Source organism: Stegostoma tigrinum, chromosome 30 (assembly GCF_030684315.1).
Source record: "Stegostoma tigrinum isolate sSteTig4 chromosome 30, sSteTig4.hap1, whole genome shotgun sequence".
NCBI classification, from domain to species: domain Eukaryota; kingdom Metazoa; phylum Chordata; class Chondrichthyes; order Orectolobiformes; family Stegostomatidae; genus Stegostoma; species Stegostoma tigrinum.
In genome coordinates this window covers 1109796-1131589 of record NC_081383.1, presented here as the reverse complement: position 1 = coordinate 1131589, position 21794 = coordinate 1109796, and the positions used below count along the sequence as shown (strand labels likewise).

Genomic DNA, 21794 nt, shown 5'->3' with positions numbered 1-21794 from the left:
GCATGTTACCCAGGAATGGGAGTATGGAATTAAAGTTGATGGCATCCAGAAGGTCAGGTTGGTTGATGCATGGTGAGCGCAGATGCTCCATGAACTGGTCCCCAAATCTGCTTTTGGCCTCCCTGATATAGAGGAGACCACATCAGGAGTAATGGATACAGTAGATCAGGTTGGATGAACAGCCGGTGAAGCTCTGTTGGATCTGGAAGGACTATTTGGGGCCTTGGACAGAGGTGAGTTGGGGAGATGTGGGGGCAGGTGTTGCATCTCTTGCAGTTGTAGGGGAAGGTACCAGGTGTGGTGGAAAAGTTGCTGGGGACTGTGGAGCTGATGAGGAAGTCACAGAATGAACGGTCCCTGTGGAAAGCAGACAGGGCTGGGGAGGGAAATATATTTCTGGTAGTGGGGTCTGGGGTAGGCAGCAGAAATGTCAGAGGATGGTGCCTTGGATTCAGAGGTTGGTGGAGTAAATATAATTGCTGTTTGAGAGATCTGGCTGTGAGAAAATTTGTTATTACATTTTCTAAATCACCACAGTGACTTCATTGACTGTGAAGCTCTTTGCAAAATCCTGAAGATATTAAAATTCTATAAAAATGCTCATCTTTATTTTGTGTTCAATCTTACTGTACCAGCTTTCTATGAGGCAGTCACAGGTGAGACATCAGCCATGCTATAGCCATAGTACAGATATTTTGATTTATAAATTTTATATAAAGGCACTCCTTAAAATATAACTTCCTTTTTACCACTTTCAAAGTGTATTGAACAATGTAAATTCAGAGAAAGGTAAAGTGAGAGTTCCTGAACTGGGACTTAATCCCACAATCAGAATAGCAGGGATTCACTTTCCATCAGAAATAAGAACAGCCCAGGGGAAGAACCAGTGAATCGACATCACAAAATGCAAACACTCCAATTGTCTTTAGCGTAAATTTAGTCATGGGGATATTGATGCTGGAAATGCAACTGCTCCATCAAACACTCCTAGGACAGGGACAGCACAATGTTAGAAACTGAGGAAAACTCCCTCTACGCTGTCCCTCATCACACTCTCCCACATCTAGGGCAGAACGGGTTAATTACAGAGTAAAGCTCCTCTGAACACTATTCCCATCAAACACTCCCAGGGCAGGGACAACATAGGGTCAAATGCAGAATAAAGCACCATTGACACTGTTCCCATCAAGCCCTCTCAGAACCTCATTAGCTGTCCACACTAATTCCTTCACAACAGCAGATAGGACACGACTAAATGGTGTGACTGGGCGAGTTGGGCCTAGATTAGTTCATTGTGGCCAAATGTGTTTGAAAGTTAAGGAGCTGGGAGAGTACAAGGAGAGCTGCCCTGTTAGCTGCTGTTCAGTCTGGTTTAACTCAGTGGCCATGAATGATGCTTGACTTTGTCCTGTTTCCTTGTTTTCTGCTGACCAGTCCCAGTTCTTGTTGCTTTGGCCCAGGACTAGGTTCTCTATAGCAGCTCTTCTGGAAGCACACTGCATTATCTGTCACCTCCAGGTTATGGCGCTGACAAAGCTCAGCAGCTGAGGATACACTGTCCATGCCCAGTAGGTTTGCCAGCCTCTGGAGAGGGTAGCGACAGTTGCGGCTGCTGTAGCCATAGTTAAAAACTCGAAGTAGGTCATGCCGGAATTGTTCAATGTGTCGATAAATTGCACAGCTCTGCAGGAAGGACAAGCGGCGAATTAGTCGCAGACATCGCACATAGTTTCCCTCTGCTAAAGCTTGGTTCATGGCAAATGCCAGCTTCATGTCAGGCGAATCTCGGGTGTGATGTGGCAGGAGTAAGGCGTATTGAAGAGCTTTCACTGAACCTAGAGACAGATGTAGTACAGGTTGGGATCATTAAACACCAAAACTGGCATGGTATTTTGCTGAATCCAGCCACAGCTCATACCACAACAGAAAGAACTCCAGTTACCAAATAAAACAGCCATAAGAAACTGAAAACATGAGAGATACCACAACAAACTGAAATGAATAGTGTGGATCTGGGGCACAGGAAGTGATATAAATAGAAAATGGAGACAAATTCACAAAGGGAAAGCAAGATCAACATAGAAGCTAAAAAAAAGTGAAGCGTATTGTGGGCCTTTTGTATTTAGAAGCACAGTGAGGAATACTGCAAATGAAAATAAGGAAAGAACAGACTTGTTGAATATCGGCTTTTTAAAAATTCATTAACAGGATGAGGGCGTCGCTGGCCAGGCATTACTTATTGCCCATTCCTAATTGTCCACACAGCAGTTCAGTTTCAACCTCATTGCTGTGGGTTTGGAGTCACATGTAGACCAGACCAGGTAAGGATGGCTGCTTCCTTCCCTAAAGGCCATTAGTGAACAAAATGGGTTTTTCCTGACCATCAACAATGGATTTCATGGCCATCGTGAGATTCTTAATTCCAGATATTTATTGAATTCAAATTCCACCATCTGCTATGGCAGGATTCAAACCCAAGTCCCCAAGACATTATCTGGGTCTCTGGATTAACAGTCCAGCGATAATACCACCATGCCAACACCTTTGTTCCAAGGAAGACGATAAACTGTTTGTCATTCCAGATAAACTAATAAGGTATCAATGATTGGAATTCACTGAAGATAAAGAAGCAAACTTTCAAATGTTGATTGGGGAAGGCTGTTCGCAGTTAAAGGGGTGGCTGGCAAGTGGCAGGCTTTCAAAAATGAGTTAACAACAGTTCAGGGCCAGCATGTTCCTGTTAGGGTGAAGGGCAAGGCTGGAAGGAGTAGGGAACACTGGATGACTACAGATATTGAAGCTCTGGCCAGAAAAAGGAGGCATGTGTCAGGTGCAGGCAGCCGGGATCAAGTGAATCCTTGAGAAGTACAAAGGATGTAACAGTACACTTAAGGGAAATCAGGAAGGCAGAAAGGAGACATGACACTGCTTTGACAGATAAGTTTAAGGAGAATCCAAAGAGATTCTACAAGTACATTAAAGGCAAAAGAGTAACGAGGGAGGGAATAGGACCCCTTAGAGACCAACAAGGCCGTCTATGTGTGGAACCACAGGAGATGGGTGAAATCCTATGTGAATATTTTGCGTCAGTACGTACGGTGGAGAAGGACATGGAAGCTAGGGAAATTAAGGAAATAAACAGTGATGTCTTGAAAAGTGTCCACATTACCGAAGAGGTGGTGCTGGAGGTCTTAACAAGTATAAAAGGTAGATAAAGCCCTGGGCCCTGATCAAGTGTAGCCCAGGGCATTATGGGAAGATGGGAAGAAGTTGTGGCGCCCCGAACAGAGATATTTGGGTCATTCACAGCCATGGGTGAGGTGGTAGAGGTCTGGAGGGTGGCTAAGGTTGAGCCATTATTTAAGAAAGGCTATAAGGGAAAGCCAGGGATTTACAGAGCGGTGAGCCTGGCATCAGTGGTGGGAAGGCTGTTGGAGGAGCTTTTGAGAGACAGGACCTAAATGCATTCGGAAAAGCAAGGGGTAGTCGACATGGCTTTGTGACTCACTAACCTGACTGAGTTTTTTGTAGAGGCTACCAAGATGATAGATAGAATCAGTGAGTTGCACAGCATGGAAACAGATCCTTTGGTCTAACTCATTCAGGCTGACCAGATATCCTCAACTCTTTTAATGTGATAGTGAAGTTTCCTCAACACTGACCCCATCAAACACTCCCAGGGCAGGAACCGCACAGGTTAGACACAGAGTAAATCTCCCTGTAGTCTTTCAAATTAAATGTAAAGGAAAAGTAAAACTCCCTTGGCACTATCTCAATCAAATACTCCCAGGTCAGGTACAGCACAGCGTTAATTATAGAACACTACCACAGTGTGGAAGCAGGCCATTCAGCCCACTGAGTCCACACCAACCCTCCAAAGAGCAGTCCATCCAGGCCTATTTCCCTATCCTTGCAATCCTGCATTTCCCATCACCTAGTCAGCACATCTCTGGACATTATGGGCAATTTAACATGGCTAATCCACTTAATCTGCACATCATAGGATTGTGAGAGGAAACTGAAGTAAACAGAAGAAACCCACACAGACTTGGGGAGAATACACAAACTCCACACAGACAGCTACCCAAGGATGGAATCAAACCTGGGTCCCTACTGCTGTTAAAAGTGGGAGTCAGCTGAGGGTAGGGTTAACTGGAGGGAAGCATCAGTAGCAGGCTTCAGAGTAAGAGGACGGGGTGGACAGAAATGGGTGCAGACAGAGGTCACCTAGTAGTGAGCACCAGCTGACTCTGCCAGCTCTGGCTGGTGATACGTGCAGGGTTCTGGCTGCAGCCATCTTTGGCTGTGTGCCGAAAGCTGAGGTCACCCTGGGGCTGAGTGCGAGTGCCCTCCCTCTCAGCCCCTCCACTGCCAACACCAGTGACTGGGCTGGATGTTAGATACAGAAATATACTCCTTCAACTCATTTAAACTGAAAGTAAAGCTCCCTCAACACAGCCACATCAAACATGCCAAGGACAGGAACAGAACTGAGTTAGATGCCAAATAAAGCTCTTTCTATTCTTTTAAACTAAAGTGAAGCTTCCTCTACACATCCAGGAAAGGGCCAGCATGGGATTAGGTAGGAGTAAGCCTCCCTCTACTCTTTTAAACTGAGGGTAAGGCTCTTTCTGCTCTTTTAAACTGAAAATAAAGCTACCTCTACATTTACGCGTCAAATACTCCCAGGACAGGGATAAGATGGGATTCAATACAGAGTGAAGCTTCCTTTACATTATCCCCCATCAAACAAATCAAGGGTAAGGACAGCATAGGCAGAAGTTAGAAATGAATTAAACAGCCTTTATTGTCACGTGTAGTCAATATAAAATGCAGTGAAAAGTGTGTCCCATCCCTGTGCACAAAGAACAAAATAGTAAAACAAAAGTTAAACGGTCCAAACTTCCCTTCTCCACTGCTACTGCACGCTGCTGTCAGCGCTGCTCCCACCTACAACACCCTCCCACACACACTGTGCCACCGAGAATGCCCCACTCCAGGCTCCCCACTCCCACCTCCCCCGACACCGTGCCACTGAGAATGTCCTGCTCCCAGCTTTCACCACGCCTCCCACTCTCACCAACACCATGCCACAGAATAAAGGTTTCTCAGCTCTTATAAAGGTAAGGATTCCCCTAATATTTTGAACTAATGGTAAAGCTCCTTCCATTCTTTTAATCCGAAAATAAAGCTTCCTCTGTGCTTTAAAACTGAAAATAAAGCTCCCTTTAAACTGTCCCATCAAAAAGTTCAAGACAGGAACAGAACAAATTTAAACAACTGGAGAGGTCAGCATGGGGCTGGGTACAGAGTAAAGTTCCCCATACTCTGTAATCTGAAAGCAGAACTCATCAAATACTCCCAGCACAGGGGAAGGCACAGTGTAAAGACCCCTATGCTCTTTTAAACTGGAAGTAGGCTTACAGTAAATCAACCCTCCACACTATCCCTACCAAGCATTCCCAGGACAGGGACAGCACAGACAGGGACATGACAGGATTAGATGCAGTGAAAAGCTCCCTTCAAACTATCCCCATCAAACACTCCAAGGACAGGAACGGCATAGGAATTAGATACATAGTCAAGCTCTCTCTACTCTTTTAAACTGAAAGTAAAGTTTTGTCTGCATTGTCTCCAAATGTCTTAGGGCAGGTACAGTACTGTGGTAGATACAGAATAAAGTTTAATCTACATTGCCCCATCAAACATTCATAGAATCCTTCAGGCCATTTAGCCCATCTAATCCAACCTACCCTCAGAAGAGCATTCCACTGATACTAACACCCTAAACCCCACATTTCCTGAGCGTACATGGAATAGTGTAGTTTGGATGGGCTTTAGATCGGTGTGACAGGTCAGCACAACATCGAGGGCCAAAGGGCCTGTACTGTGCTGTAATGTCCTATATGTTCTATGTTACTACGGCTAATCCACATTGCCTGCACATCCTGGGCACTATGGGGTAATTTACCACAACCAATCCACCCAAACTGCATATTTTTGGACAGTGCCTGGCCTTTTTGTTTCATGGCTGTTACTTGACACTTTTCAACCCAAGCCTGGATATTGTCTAGGACTTGTTGCATTTGAATATGGACTGCTTCAGTAACTGAGGGAATCATGAATGGTGCTGGACATTGAGCAATCAGAAGAACATCCCCACTTATGACATTATGATTGATAGCAAGTCATTGATGAAGCAGCTGAAGATGGTGGGGTCTTGGACATTCCCACAGAGATGACCTGGAACCGAGATCAGTGACCTCCAACAACTATAAATATCTAAGTGCCAGATATGACTCTAACCAGATTCTAAGCAGAGAGCTTGCCCCTAGTTGATCCATGATTTTCACTGATTCCAATTTTGCCAGGACTCCTTGATAGCATAGACAAATGTGGTCTTCATGTCAAGAGCTGTCACTCTCACCTCACCTCAGGAATTCAGCTCTTTTGTCCATGTTTGAACCAAGGCTGTAATGCGGTCAAGAGCTTAGTGGCCCTCGCAGAACCCAAACTGGGCGTCACTGAGCAGGTGCCATCACTTTACTGGTGACAATGCATAGACTGCTGGGGTGGTAACTGGCCAGGTTGGATTTGTTCTGCTTCTGTGTAGGGACATATCTGGGCAATTTTCCACTTTGTCGGGTAGATGCTAGTGTGTAACTGCTGGGTTAGGTGAGTGGCAAGCTCTGGAATACAAGTCTTCAGGACTATTGCTTAAATGTTATCAAGGTCCATAACCTTTGTAGTATCCAGTACCTCCAAACATTTCTTGATATCGCAGAATGAACTGAATTGGCTGAAGACTGGTATCCTTGATGGAAGAAGGGTATATAATGGTGGTAGACTGAGGTGAAAGATTGTCCGGGGAACAGGAGGGATCTGTACTGTTGGGATGGCCTCCACCTGAACCGAGCTGGGGCCAATGTTCTAGCGAAAAGGGTAAATAGGTTGATCAACGGGGCTTTAAACTAGATGGGGGGGGGGGTAAAACTCCCCCCAGTGGGGAGCAATGCACAAGCTAACATCCGTAGGGGTGGGTTCAACTGTGTGGAAAAAATATGAAAAAGAATGACAGGTAAGGAGAACTCAGGAGAGGTTATTAAGATCTCCAGCACAGACACAAATAGGACAGTGTGTTTGGAAAGGGTTAAGAGTTAACCTTCCAGCACACTGGATAAACAAATGGCAAAGAGAAGAGGGATGGTTAATACAGAACTGAAGCTGTTATATGTGAATGCATGCAATATAAGAAAGAAGGTAAACAAGCTTGTGGCACTGATCGAAATTGGTAAATACGGCGTGGTTGGCATCACGGAGACATAGCTGCAAGGGGATCAGGATTGGGAGCTGAATATCCAAGAATATACATCTTATCAAAAAGATAGGCAGGTGGGCAGAGGGGATGGGGTTGCCTTATTAGTAAGGAATAAAATTAAATCAAAAATAAGAAATTAAGTAGGGTCAGATGGTGTAGAATCTGTGTGGGTAGGGTTGAGGAACCGCAGAGGTTCAAAAAATACATAGTTGGAGTTATGTATAGGCCTCCAAACAGTGTCAGGAGCTGGGGCACAAGACACACCAGGAGACGGAAAAGGTGTGGAAGAAAGGCAAAGACACAGTGATCATGGGGAATTACAACATGCAGGTGGACTAGGAAAATCAGGTTGTAGTGGATTGCAAGAAAAGGAACTGGTGGACTGTCTACAAAATGGCTTTCTGTGGTGGAGCCCACTAGGGAACAGGCAATACTGGATTTAATGTTATGCAGACTTGATGAGGGAGCTTAAGGCGAAGGAATCCTCAGGAGGCAGTGATCATAATATGATTGAATTTACTTTGAAGTTTGAGAGGGAGAAGATAGAATCAGCGGTAACGTATTTCAGCTGAATAAAGGTAACTATAAAGGCCTGAGGAAGGAGCTGGGCAGAATCGACTGGGAGAGGAGCCTAGTAGGAAAGACAGTGGAACAGCAATGGCAGGAGTTTCTAGGACCAATTCAGGAGACGCAGCAAAATTCATCCCTAGGAATAAGAAGCAAAGTACAGGAAGGATGAGGCAACCATGACTGACTAGGAAAGTCAGGGATAGCATGAAAGCAAAAGTGAAAGCATATAATGTGGTGAAGGGTAGTGGGAAACCAGAGGATTGGGAAGCTTACAAAGACCAACAGAGGGCAACAAATAAAAAGAAATAAGGAGAGAGACTATAAGAGTTTCTTTAGAACTATAAAGGGCAAAGAGAGGCAAAAGTAGACATTGGACAGCTGGAGATACTTGTGGGGAACAAGGAAATGGCTGAGAAACTAAATAATTACTTTGCATTAGTATTCACGGTGGAAGATATGAGTAATATCCCAAAAATTCAAGAGTCAGCGGGCAGAGCTGAGTATGGTGAAGGGTCTAGGCCCGAAACGTCAGCTTTTGTGCTCCTGAGATGCTGCTTGGCCTGCTGTGTTCATCCAGCCTCACATTTTATTATCTTGGAATCTCCAGCATCTGCAGTTCCCATTATCTATGGTGGTAATCACCAAGGAGAAGGTGCTAGAAAAACCGAATGGCCTGAAGGTGGATAAATCACCAGTACCAGATGGACTACACCCCAGAGTTCTAAAGGAGATAGCTGAAGAGACAGTGAAAGTATTAGTGGTGATCTTTCAGGAATCGCTAGAGTCAGAGAGGGTCGCAGAGGACTGGCGGGGGGGGAATTGCTAATAAAAACAGAGTAAGGCAGAAGACTGAAAATTACAGGCCAGTTAGCCTAACCCCAGTTGTTGGTAAGATTTTGGAGTCCATTTTGAAGGATGAAATTTCTGAGTACTTGGGAGTGCATGGTAAAACATTACAAAGTCAGCATGGCTTCATCAAGGGGAGGTCATGCCTGACAAATGTGTTAGAACTCTTTGAGGAAGTAACGAACAGGTTAGACCAGGGAGAGCCAATGGATGTTTATCTACCTGGACTCCAAGAAAGCCTTTGACAAGGTGCCATACAGGAAACTACTGAGTAAAATAAAGGCTCATGGTATTCGAGGCAAGGTGCTAGCATGGATAGAAGATTGGCCCTCTGGCAGAAAGCAGAGAGTTTGGTTTAAAAGGGTCTTTCTCAGGATGGCAGCCGGTAACTAGTTGGTGATCCTACAAAGGTCAGTGTTCGGACCACAACTTTTCACATTATTCATTAATGATCTAGATGAAGAAACTGTGGGCATTCTGGCTGAGTTTGCAGACAATACAAAGACAGGTGGAGGGACAGGTTGTACTGAGGTTGCAGGGAGGCTGCAGAAGTATTTGGATCGGTTAGGGCAAAGAAGTGGCAGATGGAGTACAACGTGGGAAAGTGACAGGTCATGCACTTCGGTAAGAAGAATAAAAGCACAGACTATTTTGTAAATGCGGAGAAAATTCAGAAGTCTGAAGTGCAAAGAGACTTGGGGGTTCTAGTCCAGGATTCTTTCAAGGTAAACTCGTAGGTTGAGTCAGTAGTCAGGAAGGCAAATGCAATGTTGGCATTTATTTTGATTGAACTTGAATATAAAAGCAGGGATGTACTTGTGATGCTCTGTAAGGTTCTGGTCAGGCCACATTTGAAGTATTGAGTGCAGTTTTGGACACCGTATCTCAGAAAAGATATACTGGCACTGGAGCAGGTTGAGAGGAGGTTCACGAGGATGGTCTCAGAAATGAAAAGCTTAACATATGAGGAACATTTGAGGATTCTGGGTCTATACTTGACGGAGTTTAGAAGGATGAGGGAGGAGCTAATTTAAACTTACAGAATACTGAACGGCCTGGACACAGTGGGTGTTGGGAAGATGTTTCCATTAGTAGGAGAGACTAGGGCCTAAGGGTACAGTCTGAGAGTAAAGATAAGATCTTTTAGAATGGAGATAAGGAGAAATCCCTTCAGCCAGAGAGTGGTGAATCTATGGAATTTACTGTCCCAGAAAGCTGCGGAGGCCAGGTCATTGAGTACATTTAAGGAGGAGATAGATATGTTCTTGATTGTCAAGGGGATCAAGGGTTACAGGGAGAAAGTGGGAGAATGGGGTTGAGAAATTCATCAGCCATGATTGAATGGTGGAGCAGACCTGATGGGCTGAATGGCCTAATTTCTGGTCCTATGTTTTATGGTCTTAATTGTGCAATGCCACTAATGTCGAGCAAAGATGCACTGCGGTAGGCAGATTGGTAAGAATTAGGTCAAGAATGTCTCTCTCTTTTCTTGGTTCCCTCACCAAATGCTAGAGACCCAGTCTAGCAGCTCCTTTGGGACTCAAATATACCACCCTCAGTGCTTCCTCCAACTGGTCATCAACAAACAGATTCATCAGCCAAGGAAGAATGGTACATGGTGATCAGCAGGAGGTTTCTTTGCTCATATTTGACCTTATGCTCTGAGACATCATGGGGTCCAGAGTCAATGCTCAGAACTCCCAGGGAAATTTCCTCCTGACTGTATACAAATGTGCGGCCACCTCTGCTGGGTCTGTCCTGCTGATAAGCCAGGGCTTATCCAGGAATGGTGAAGGTAGTGTTTGGGGCATTGCATGTAAGGTATGATTTTGTGAGTATGACTACGTCAGGCTGTTGCTTGACTAGTCTGCGAGACAACTCTCCCAATTTTGACATAAGTCCCCGGATGGTGGTAAGGAAGATTTTGTAGTGTCGACAGGGCTGACTGTTGTTATTTCCAGTGCCTAATTGGTGCTCTATGTGTCCATCCAGTTCCATTCTTTCTGAGACTTTTTAAGTGGCTGATACACCTGAATGGTTAGCCAGGCCATTTCAGAGGGCAACTGAGAATCGACCACATTATTGTGGATCAGGAGCCACACGTAGGACAGACCAGCTAAGAATGGCAGGTTTTCTTTCTTAAAAAAAGACACTTGTGAACCAAACGGGTTTTTACAACAACTATTTCATGGTTGTTATTAGACTATTAATTTCAGATTTTATCGAATACAAATTTGACCATCTCCTGTGGGGTCTCCAGAACACTGCCTGGATCTCTGAATTAATAGTCCAGCGACAATCCCACTAGGCCATACAGATGCATAGAAATAGGATTGACCAGCAAGAAATAGATAATTTCTTTGGATTGGAGCATAAATTTGTTCAAGATAGACAACACTTCTAAGATTGTCCCAATCAAAATATAATTTGAGCTAAGACATAAGGGGTTGGGGGTCAAGTAAGCTCTCTATCACTCACAGCCTTATTAAAAAACAAGAGACTGTGTCAGAACTTCAGCTGTAGTAAGAAAGGACCATTTTCACAGAATCACAGAATCCCTACAGCGCACACACTTAGACTGACTTTTTAAACTCAGACTGACACTGGCTGAAAAGATCAGTCTGAGAGTTTTTTAAAAAGTAGAATCATGGATAAACAAAATCTCATAAGGAAATGGGAATCTAAAGACATCTTTACTGAACTACAGGTAAAAGAAAAAGTCACTATTTTCTCATTCGAGACATGATTGGTGAGGTTTAACCTAAAGGTCACCATACATCAGGCAAGGGCTAGAGTTGAGAAAGGGGAACATGAACCTGTGTCGAAATTGAACCTGTGCTGTAATTGAACCTGTGCTGTAATTGAACCTGTGCTGTTGGCCATCCAGTCAACTGAGCTAACCAACCCCTAATTGAATTACAACACTTCAAACAATGTGCATAGTTCTATTTACAGATTAAGCTCCAGATGATCCTAAGAACTGAGCTCTGGAAATCTTGCTTGCTATTGGTAAAGGCCATTGAAGAATCAACACAGTCATTCTTTCTGTGTTGCAAACAGAAAGTCCTGGAAATTTAAAGATCAGCTCAAGGTAGGAATTAACTGACTCCAATTCACATCCTGCAGACAGCAAATCCATAATCTATTGAGCAGTTTGTTAAAGATGTCACAATAAAGGGTGGAATTTGTCATATAGCTCACTGGCTTAGACATTGTATCCACAACAAAAAAAAGTCTTCAGAAGACCCTACCCTTGATGCTGTCCTCTCTCAAACGGTCAGTAAGATTATGGAATTCTCTTCTCTAGAAGGCACTGGAGGTTGGCTCTTTAAATTTAGATTGAGTTTTGATAGACAAGTGAACAACAAAGAACAAAGAACAATACAGCAAAGGAACAGGCCATTCAGCCCTCCAAGCCTGTGCTGACACATTTTTCCCTTCCTTACTAAAATCATTTTCACTTACAGGATCTTCTGTTCTCGTCCTATTCATGTAATCGTCCAGGTATTTCTTGAATGCTGCTAAAGAACAAGGAACACGGGTAGAACAATACTCAAGGGTAAAGGAGGGCGAAGACAGAAGGTATGGCTGTCCCCACAACCAGCTTAGACCTACACTAGCTACACAACCCTCCTCTGAGACACCAAGTCAACTTTGTGATTTGTTTAACCTGCTGCACCTACCCAGGTTATAGAGAATGGCCAGAGCCTGAAATTCAACTTCATTTTTGTAATTCCCATCAGAATAATTGGCAAGTAGCAAACTGAAACACTCCTGAGCATGAACATCATTCATTTTTGGATCGAAAACCTGAATGGGTTCCTCACACAACCAGTACGAGGCACAAAGGAGGAAGCGTAGAGTCTTCTCCAGAATGGTCACTGCGATGGGCCCACTGACCTTTTGAATGGTCATATCTTGACGCACACTACGCAGTCGGTCAAACACATAATCATACACTTCCGCCCAGGGTTCAACGTGCCGCGGAACAATCTCATTGACCAGATAATGGACAGTCTTAAGGAGGACGTGAGCCGGGCGAAGCTCACACAGTTGTGCAGCTTCTTTTCCAGCTGCTGGTCGTGCATATTCCTTCACTATTCTGTGTGGGTTGGCTCTAGGCAGCCGGTCTCTCACAGTTCCCTCCAGGATTTCAAACTTGTGAAGTCTCTTTTGCCTCTGTCGTTCATCTCTCTCTTTATCTGGGCACATGCCAGGACAGGTTCCTGTGTGGGCCACATCTGGCTCTACAAACTTCACAGACATCATTCAGCATAGAACATTCCTAAAAATAAAGAGAAAAGGAGTCATACAGGAATACGGACAGGAATTCAATCTGCCAAAAATTGAGAGAATTAGAAAACAACAAGACAGCCAAGGGAGTAATAGGGGAAGGCGGGGAAAGGCAAAATGATGGAGAAAGGATGGAGAAAGAATGGCATGAGGGAATGAAGATGGAGACAGAAGAATGGAATGGGTAGGGACAGGGAAAACAAACAGCAGGGGAACTAAGGAAGGGGAATGGGGAGGAAAACGGGGGTGGAAATGAAGAGGGAGGAAGTGAGGAGGGGGAACAGGGGGAAACGAGGGGGGAACGGGGCAAACAAGGGGGGAACCAGGGGAATGGGGGGAAAGGAGGGGGAAATTGGGGGGAATGAGGGAGATGAGGCAGTGAGTGGGGGGGTGGATGAGGGAGGGGGGATGGGGGTGGATGAGGGAGGGGGGGACGGGGGTGGATGAGGGGGAGATGGGGGTGGATGAGGGGGGGGACAGGGGTGGATGAGGGGGAGATGGGGGTGGATGAGGGAGGGGAGATGGGGGTGGATGAGGGGGGGAGACGGGGGTGGATGAGGGGGGGGGGAGATGGGGGTGGATGAGGGGGGGACGGGGGTGGATGAGGGGGGGACGGGGGTGGATGGGGGGGGAGATGGGGGTGGATGAGGGAGGGGGAGATGGGGGTGGATGAGGGGGGGACAGGGGTGGATGAGGGGGGGGAGATGGGGGTGGATGAGGGAGGGGGGGACGGGGGTGGATGAGGGAGGGGGGGGACGGGGGTGGATGAGGGGGGGGAGATGGGGGTGGATGAGGGGGGGAGATGGGGGTGGATGGGGGGGGGAGATGGGGGTGGATGGGGGGGGGAGATGGGGGTGGATGAGGGAGGGGGGAGACGGGGGCGGATGAGGGGGGGGAGACGGGGGCGGATGAGGGGGGGGAGACGGGGGCGGATGAGGGGGGGGAGACGGGGGCGGATGAGGGGGGGGAGATGGGGGCGGATGAGGGGGGGGAGATGGGGGCGGATGAGGGGGGGGGAGATGGGGGCGGATGAGGGGGGGACGGGGGTGGATGGGGGGGGAGATGGGGGTGGATGAGGGAGGGGGAGATGGGGGTGGAGGAGGGGGGGGAGATGGGGGTGGATGAGGGGTGGAGATGGGGGTGGTGGGGGGGGAGATGGGGGTGGTGGGGGGGGAGATGGGGGTGGATGAGGGGGGGGAGATGGGGGTGGATGAGGGGGGGGAGATGGGGGTGGATGAGGGGGGGGGAGATGGGGGTGGATGAGGGGGGGGAGATGGGGGTGGGACGGGGTGGATGAGGGAGGGGGAGATGGGGGTGGATGAGGGGGGGGAGATGGGGGTGGATGAGGGGGGGGAGATGGGGGTGGATGGGGGTGGATGAGGGAGGGGGAGATGGGGGTGGATGAGGGGGGGGAGATGGGGGTGGATGAGGGGGGGGACGGGGGTGGATGGGGGTGGATGAGGGAGGGGGAGATGGGGGTGGATGAGGGGGGGACGGGGGTGGATGAGGGGGGGAGATGGGGGTGGATGGGGGGGGAGATGGGGGTGGATGAGGGGGGGGAGATGGGGGTGGGACGGGGGTGGATGAGGGGGGGACGGGGGTGGATGAGGGAGGGGCAGATGGGGGTGGATGAGGGGGGGACGGGGGTGGATGAGGGAGGGGGAGATGGGGGTGGATGAGGGGGGGACGGGGGTGGATGGGGGGGGAGATGGGGGTGGATGAGGGGGGGGGAGATGGGGGTGGATGAGGGGGGGGGAGATGGGGGTGGATGAGGGGGGGGGATGGGGGTGGATGGGGGTGGATGAGGGAGGGGGGGATGGGGGTGGATGAGGGAGGGGGAGATGGGGGTGGATGAGGGGGGGACGGGGGTGGATGGGGGGGGGAGATGGGGGTGGATGAGGGGGGGACGGGGGTGGATGGGGGGGGGGAGATGGGGGTGGATGAGGGGGGGGGAGATGGGGGTGGATGAGGGGGGGGGAGATGGGGGTGGATGAGGGGGGGGAGATGGGGGTGGATGAGGGGGGGGGAGATGGGGGTGGATGAGGGGGGGGGAGATGGGGGTGGATGAGGGGGGGGACGGGGGTGGATGGGGGTGGATGAGGGGGGGGGAGATGGGGGTGGATGGGGGGGGGACGGGGGTGGATGGGGGTGGATGAGGGAGGGGGAGATGGGGGTGGATGAGGGGGGGACGGGGGTGGATGAGGGGGGGGGAGATGGGGGGGGAGATGGGGGTGGATGAGGGGGGGGGAGATGGGGGGGGAGATGGGGGTGGATGAGGGGGGGGGAGATGGGGGTGGATGAGGGGGGGGGAGATGGGGGTGGATGAGGGGGGGGACGGGGGTGGATGAGGGGGGGGACGGGGGTGGATGGGGGTGGATGAGGGAGGGGGAGATGGGGGTGGATGGGGGTGGATGAGGGAGGGGGAGATGGGGGTGGATGAGGGAGGGGGAGATGGGGGTGGATGAGGGAGGGGGAGATGGGGGTGGATGAGGGGGGGGGGAGATGGGGGTGGATGAGGGGGGGAGATGGGGGTGGATGAGGGGGGGGAGATGGGGGTGGATGAGGGGGGGGAGATGGGGGTGGATGAGGGGGGGGGGAGATGGGGGTGGATGAGGGAGGGGGGGAGATGGGGGTGGATGAGGGAGGGGGAGATGGGGGTGGATGAGGGGGGGGGAGATGGGGGTGGATGAGGGGGGGGGAGATGGGGGTGGATGAGGGGGGGAGATGGGGGTGGATGAGGGGGGGGAGATGGGGGTGGATGAGGGGGGGGGGAGATGGGGGTGGATGAGGGAGGGGGAGATGGGGGTGGATGAGGGGGGGGGAGATGGGGGTGGATGAGGGGGGGGGAGATGGGGGTGGATGAGGGGGGGAGATGGGGGTGGATGGGGGTGGATGAGGGAGGGGGAGATGGGGGTGGATGGGGGTGGATGAGGGGGGGACGGGGGTGGATGGGGGGGGGGAGATGGGGGTGGATGAGGGGGGGGGAGATGGGGGTGGATGAGGGGGGGGGAGATGGGGGTGGATGAGGGGGGGGGAGATGGGGGTGGATGAGGGGGGGGGAGATGGGGGTGGATGAGGGGGGGGGAGATGGGGGTGCGGATTGAGGGGGGGGGTTGAGGTTGACGGAGGAGAAAATGAGGATTGGAAACGGAGGGAGGGGATATCTAGCGCCGGCGGATGTTCGCGGCGAAGTGGTTGGGGGGAAGCGCGGCCCAGGGCCCAGGGCCCAGGGCCCAGGCCCAGGCCCCGCGGACTCGCCCAGGCCTCGGCCCGGCCCCGACAGCCGCAGCCGGAATCCCGCCCGATTTCCCCGCTTGCCGCCTCCTTAATCCTCTCACACTCACTTCTAGCGTTTCTGCCCCGCTGCAACAACGCTCTGCCTTTATATAGCGCCCTGAAAACAGCCAGCCGTCGCAGTGATCTAGCGCTTTACAAACACAGGAAGCCCCAGAGCGCTTCACAACAACAACAACCTGAAATAAATACCTGGCCATGACACCAGGGCTCAAACCCCCAGCCCCTTCCGTATTATCACCAAGGAACTGGATACATGGCACCCCCGACAGTGTAGCACTCACTCTGTGCTGCACTGAAATATCCACCAGGCTCTGGAGTAGGAGCTGAACATTGTGGAGCTCAGGATGATGCGTGGCAGGCAGCGCACAGGTTCTATTCTCAGACAAAATATTCCAATGTAAGGCAATATTCAAACACACAGCCCGACGTGGACATTTTAAGGACAGTCTGAAAGGATGGAGAAGTGGATAGGTTAATGGAAGGATCACAAAGTTTACTGCCCACCAACTGAAAACATCTGCCAACAGAGGAAACATATTAATCAGAGATAATGGGAACTGCAGATGCTGGAGAATCCAAGATAATAAAGTGTGGAGCTGGATGAACACAGCAGGCCAAGCAGCATCTCAGGAGCACAAAAGCTGACGTTTCGGGCCTAGACCTTCATCAGAGAGGGGGATGGGGGAGGGAACTGGAATAAATAGGGAGAGAGGGGGAGGCAGCACCTGTGGAGAGAGAAGCAGAGTTAACATTTCGAATCTGACATGACTCTTCTTTGGTGAAGAACATATCCAACATTTAGCCACAGTTGTAGTACTGTATGTAGTTCTGGTCACAGTGGCCGTGGAATGGTGTGATTACGCTAGACAGGATGCAGAGGAGACACTCACCATCGGCTAGGCTGGAGTGATTGAGCTCCAAAGGGAGAGGCTGGGCCTGTTTCCCTTGGAGCAGGGAAGGCTGAGGGAGGACCTGATTGAGGTTTATAAGGTTCTGAGGGGTATAGACAGGGTAGATAGGGAAATGCCTTTCTCCATAGTGGACGGGCCAATAACCTGAATGCGGGGGTGAGATGGGGAAACAATTTTCAGAAAAGGAACAGGAGGTTTAAAGGGGACCTGAAGTGAAAATAATTCACTGAGGGTGGTGGATATCTGGCACGCACTGCTCAAAAGGGTGGTGGAGGTGAGAAATCTCAAAATATTTATTAAGTATTTAGATGTGTACTTGAAATGGATGCAAGACTATGAACCAAGTGCTAGAAAATGAGAACACATGAAAGTTTGATGTCTGGCATGCATGCACTGGACCAAATGGCCTCTTTCCGTGCTGTTAAAAACTTTGACTTTCTCCCCAGCCTTGGTTATGTACAATGTTGTGAGTATTACTGAAATGTCAGCCCATAGCTTTGAACTCAGGCTTTAGCGGGTTATTACTATGTAAAACAGACTTCAATAACACTTTCTTTATTTAAGTTGTTTATTCCAAATGCTGTTTTAAGGTTAAACTTGCATTGCTATCTTTAGAAAGGAATAAAGCATTGAGAGAGTGTCCTCTTGACTCTAAATCCCTCCCCAGTTGCATGTCTGAGAGTGGTAAACACTTTCATAATGCAACAAAGGGTTTGTGCAACTGACATCGATTGGGTTGTTGTCTTGGGTTGCATTGTCATTTCCATAACTCCCTGGGCTGCCCATGGTCATGCTGACTGGTGACTCTAGCCAGTCCTCTGCTGAATCTGCATCACTCTCACTGTAATCACTCTGTGAAATTTCTTCTAGAAAGATATCTGGACATTCAGAGTTTTGCCAGTCCTCGTTCTGTGTGTCGTTCAGTTCATCCATTTCATTCTCACTAATACCCTCTGTTAAAAATTTTCTGATCTGGTAACCACGATAGGCTGCTTGGATGATAATTGCAGCCTCAGCCTGTTTCCGGATCTGTGCTCGGGTCTGGTAACCTTTCCAAGCTGCCTGAATCATCAGAGCAGCCTTCACTTCTTCTTGGTAGCGCTTTCGAGTCTGCAGGGATCTCTTTTGACATTCCTGGTGTTGGTGTTTGAAATGACAAGGCTTTGAGCGTAGTTTGTTCGACACAAGCTCAGAATTGTAAGGAGTTGTTGTGAGAAGATTCTTCCGAGATGCTGACACTATTGGTCTGGGGATATCCACGGACAGAGTTCCGTCCGTTAATGTCATTCCCAGTGAAGACACTGCTCTCTGGCGAAGAGAGGTCGATGAGTTTGAAGCCATTGGTTTGGCATCTCCTGAAACAGTTGACTCCTTGCGTTCTCGATGTGTGTCTCCATCTGGCAGATCGTGAAGGTAAGGCTTACTGCAAACACCTCTCTGCCATTCTCTTGGTCTATCATGAGAGGCAGTGGAACTTGATTCTACCTGATTTCCAGCACCAGAAGTCTTAGATATCAAGGTGCCACCAACATGGTCCACTTCATTGGCCTGTTGATTGTTGTTGATTAAGTTGTCTGTATTCACTGAGTGCAACACAGTTGATGACTCATAGGCTGAGACAGGCTGCATGGTCGTTGCAATTTCAAGTTGCTTGGCTTTGTTCATGAAGTTGGAAAGAGTGGCTGGCTGTTCGTCCAGTGAGCTGGTATACTTGATCAGTTTCCTGTTCATTTCAGGGCTGGTTGACGTGGAGGACACCATATATTCTGACTTGTTGGTAATTTTAAGCACTGGTTGATCAGACTGGGAAAGGTTTGTGATGCTGTTTCTCGGGAGGTTTGCACTCTCGTCTTCCATGTCTGTATTTGTGCCATAGCTGTACCTGGGCCTCCTTGAGTTGGACGGCCTCTGTGCTAGATAAGTTTCCTTTTTCTCAGGTGATCCCTCAGAAGACCTGTCTCCCTGTTTCATATCAAACTGGGTTTCATAAATGAGCCCTTTTCCCCATCCTTCCAAGCACTTTATTGCTCCCATTTTGAAACCACCTTGACTGTATTCATCTGTTTCATTTGTCACAGTGTTGTGTGATTCCAGACAGTTCCAAGTCTCAAGAACATTGACCTTATCCCTTGTATTTTTTGGTGTTTTCCTTCCAGGATAGTCAGGTGACAACGAGATGTCTGCAAACCCACTGGGAATCTGCTCGACAACAAAATCTGTCTTAGAGTGTGACTTGGACAAACCATGTTCAATATCTGGATTCTGTGTAATCAACACTTGTTGGATATTGCTGAGCTCCTTCATGCCTGGTTCAAACTTCATGTGTTCCTTTACCAAACTCTTGTGTTTTATGTGTTTTCTCTTGATCTCGGGGGTTTTGATGTTGGATATCACAGTGCACTCCATTTTTTGTGAAACACATAGGTTAGGTTCTGCAGGTGTGCTGTAGGAGTATTTATTGGGATTGTACCTAATCTCTTCCCCTTTATCCATACTGGCCCTATAGCTATACTTTGGACGCTGGGATGAAGGGTTAATGTACGGCTCCCCCCAACTTTCATCTTCCACTGGAAGAGCAATGTGGTTTTCAGAGACTCCATGTCTTGGCTCTGGATATGAGCTATAGAGATGAACCTTCTCTGATCGTTCCAGAATCTTCTCTCCCCCTCCTTTGCTGTCTCTTTCGACCCTGGGCTGGATCTGACCACTGGAATATCTGTCATCTCGTGACCTTCCCTTTGATCCCATGTCTGCTGGGATGTCTCTTGGAGATTCAGATCTGGATTTCATGAGTTTGCCAGTTTTGTCATCATGGACATTCAAAGTCTCCTCCTCGGTCATCCGGATCCACTGGGTGTTCATACCATTTGCAGTATCCTCTCTTGAGCTCCTTCGGGATTTCCTCTTGCTGTGCTCAGTTGGGGGTCGTGTTTCCGTGAGCATCTGGTTGTTGGTTTCAAAAGGGTGAGGCACTAACTCAGACATGTAAAGGTGGACATTGGGGCTCTGCCTGTTTTCTGTCCGTCTCCTGTTCAGGTCTTTAGCCTCTGGCCTAGGGGGTTTGTCTGAGCTGCGGTGCTTGCCCTGAGTTATCTTTAGATCGGGACCGTTGATGTTGGAATGCATGTTGTGGGTGATTCTGCAGCTGGGCTCTGTGAGGGACTCTGGCGAAGGACTGTAGTGCTTCTCGTGGTGATTTCTATTGCTCTCCTCTTCTCCTTTCTCCAAGTTGGCCCTGTAACTATACTTTGGGCACCGCATTGAAGGATCTCCCCAACTTTCTGTCTCCATAGACAAGGACCCATAGTTTTCAGGAACTCCGTACCTGGATTCTGGGTATGTACCTGGGAGACAAACCCTCTCCCATTGTTCTATAATTTTCTCGCCACCTCCTCGACTGTCTCTTTCACCTCTGTGATGGGACTGACCACTGGCATATTTGTCATCCTGTGGCCTCCCCTTTGACCCACTGTCAGCTGTTGCACCCCTGGTGTTGTGTACAGAGGCAGATTTAAGGGATTTCCCTGGCTTATCCTCCTTAATGATCAGGTTTTCCTCATGACAGCTCAAAGGTGTCTGCACAAGAACGACACCATTTCCATGGCCCATCATATGACCTGAGAACACAACAGAGAAATGTTTCATTCGTAAATATTATCAGATCTTTTCCTAGATTTGTAGAGCAGCAAAGAGTCAAATTGATGAATGAAGTGAACCAAGGGACTATGCGATGTTTAGATAATAAAAGATCTGGATTTTGAGAAAATTCATTCCCTGCTGCTTAGAACATAGAACATAGAACAGTACAGCACAGAACAGGCCCTTCAGCCCACAATGTTGTGCCGACCATTGATCCTCATGTATGCACCCTCAAATGGTCACAGAAATTTGAGGGTGCTGCTTGATTGCAAGTGTTTATAATGTGGTGGTAAATTCTAGAACTGTAAACTAAGGTTATGATTTTATCAGCAAAGAGGAGTTTCCCACACAAATTGTGCGAATTAATGGTGATCTGACAGAGATAATAACAGTTTGAATATTGATGCTGCATCCATTATTCATAGATAGAATAACAAGAGATGGGGGGAAGTGAGATTAGACTGGATGGGTTATTATAGGGTATCGGGAAAAAGAGGGAGTGTGTGTCTACACTGGATGAGACATTATAAGATGTTGCATGTGAAGGAGAATGTGAGATTAGACTGGGTGGGATATTGGAACGTGTGCAGCAGGAGCAGGCAGTGGGACAAGGCTGGGAGAATCACACCAACATGAATCAGATGTGTGACCAGCCAGTTTCTATTCTGGAATATTCTATTCCAGGAACACAGACATTTTTAGACCATAACACATTGGAGTAGAAGTAGGCCATTCACCCCATTGAGTCTTATCTGCCATTGAATGGGATATTGGCTGTACTATAATTCCACATGTTCACCACAAGACTTTATTTCAGAGAACATAGAACCGTGCAGCACAGTACAGGCCCGTCGGCCCATGACGTTATGCCAAACGTTTACCCGAAACTTAAAGTCTATCTAACCTCCACCACTATCTTA

The 21794-nt window shown here is 48.5% G+C and overlaps 1 protein-coding gene across 3 annotated transcripts; it reads right to left on the bottom strand.

The window, feature by feature from the left end:
* Positions 1 to 586: 586 nt before the first annotated feature.
* Positions 587 to 16745, bottom strand: sac3d1 (SAC3 domain containing 1). Of its 3 annotated transcripts, none has more exons than XM_048559460.2 (3): positions 16514 to 16745; positions 12418 to 13019; positions 587 to 1835 (listed from the first exon to the last, which is right to left on the bottom strand). In XM_048559460.2, the coding sequence occupies exons 2-3, from the start codon at positions 13001 to 13003 to the stop codon at positions 1378 to 1380; spliced, it is 1044 nt and encodes a 347-aa protein (XP_048415417.2). In that variant the 5' UTR covers positions 13004 to 13019; positions 16514 to 16745; the 3' UTR covers positions 587 to 1377. The 3 variants fall into 3 exon arrangements, with proteins under 3 accessions (XP_048415417.2, XP_048415419.2, XP_048415418.2); XM_048559462.2 differs by having other exon boundaries at positions 16606 to 16745; XM_048559461.2 differs by lacking the exon at positions 16514 to 16745 and adding an exon at positions 16372 to 16474.
* Between the last annotated feature and the right edge of the window lie 5049 nt (positions 16746 to 21794).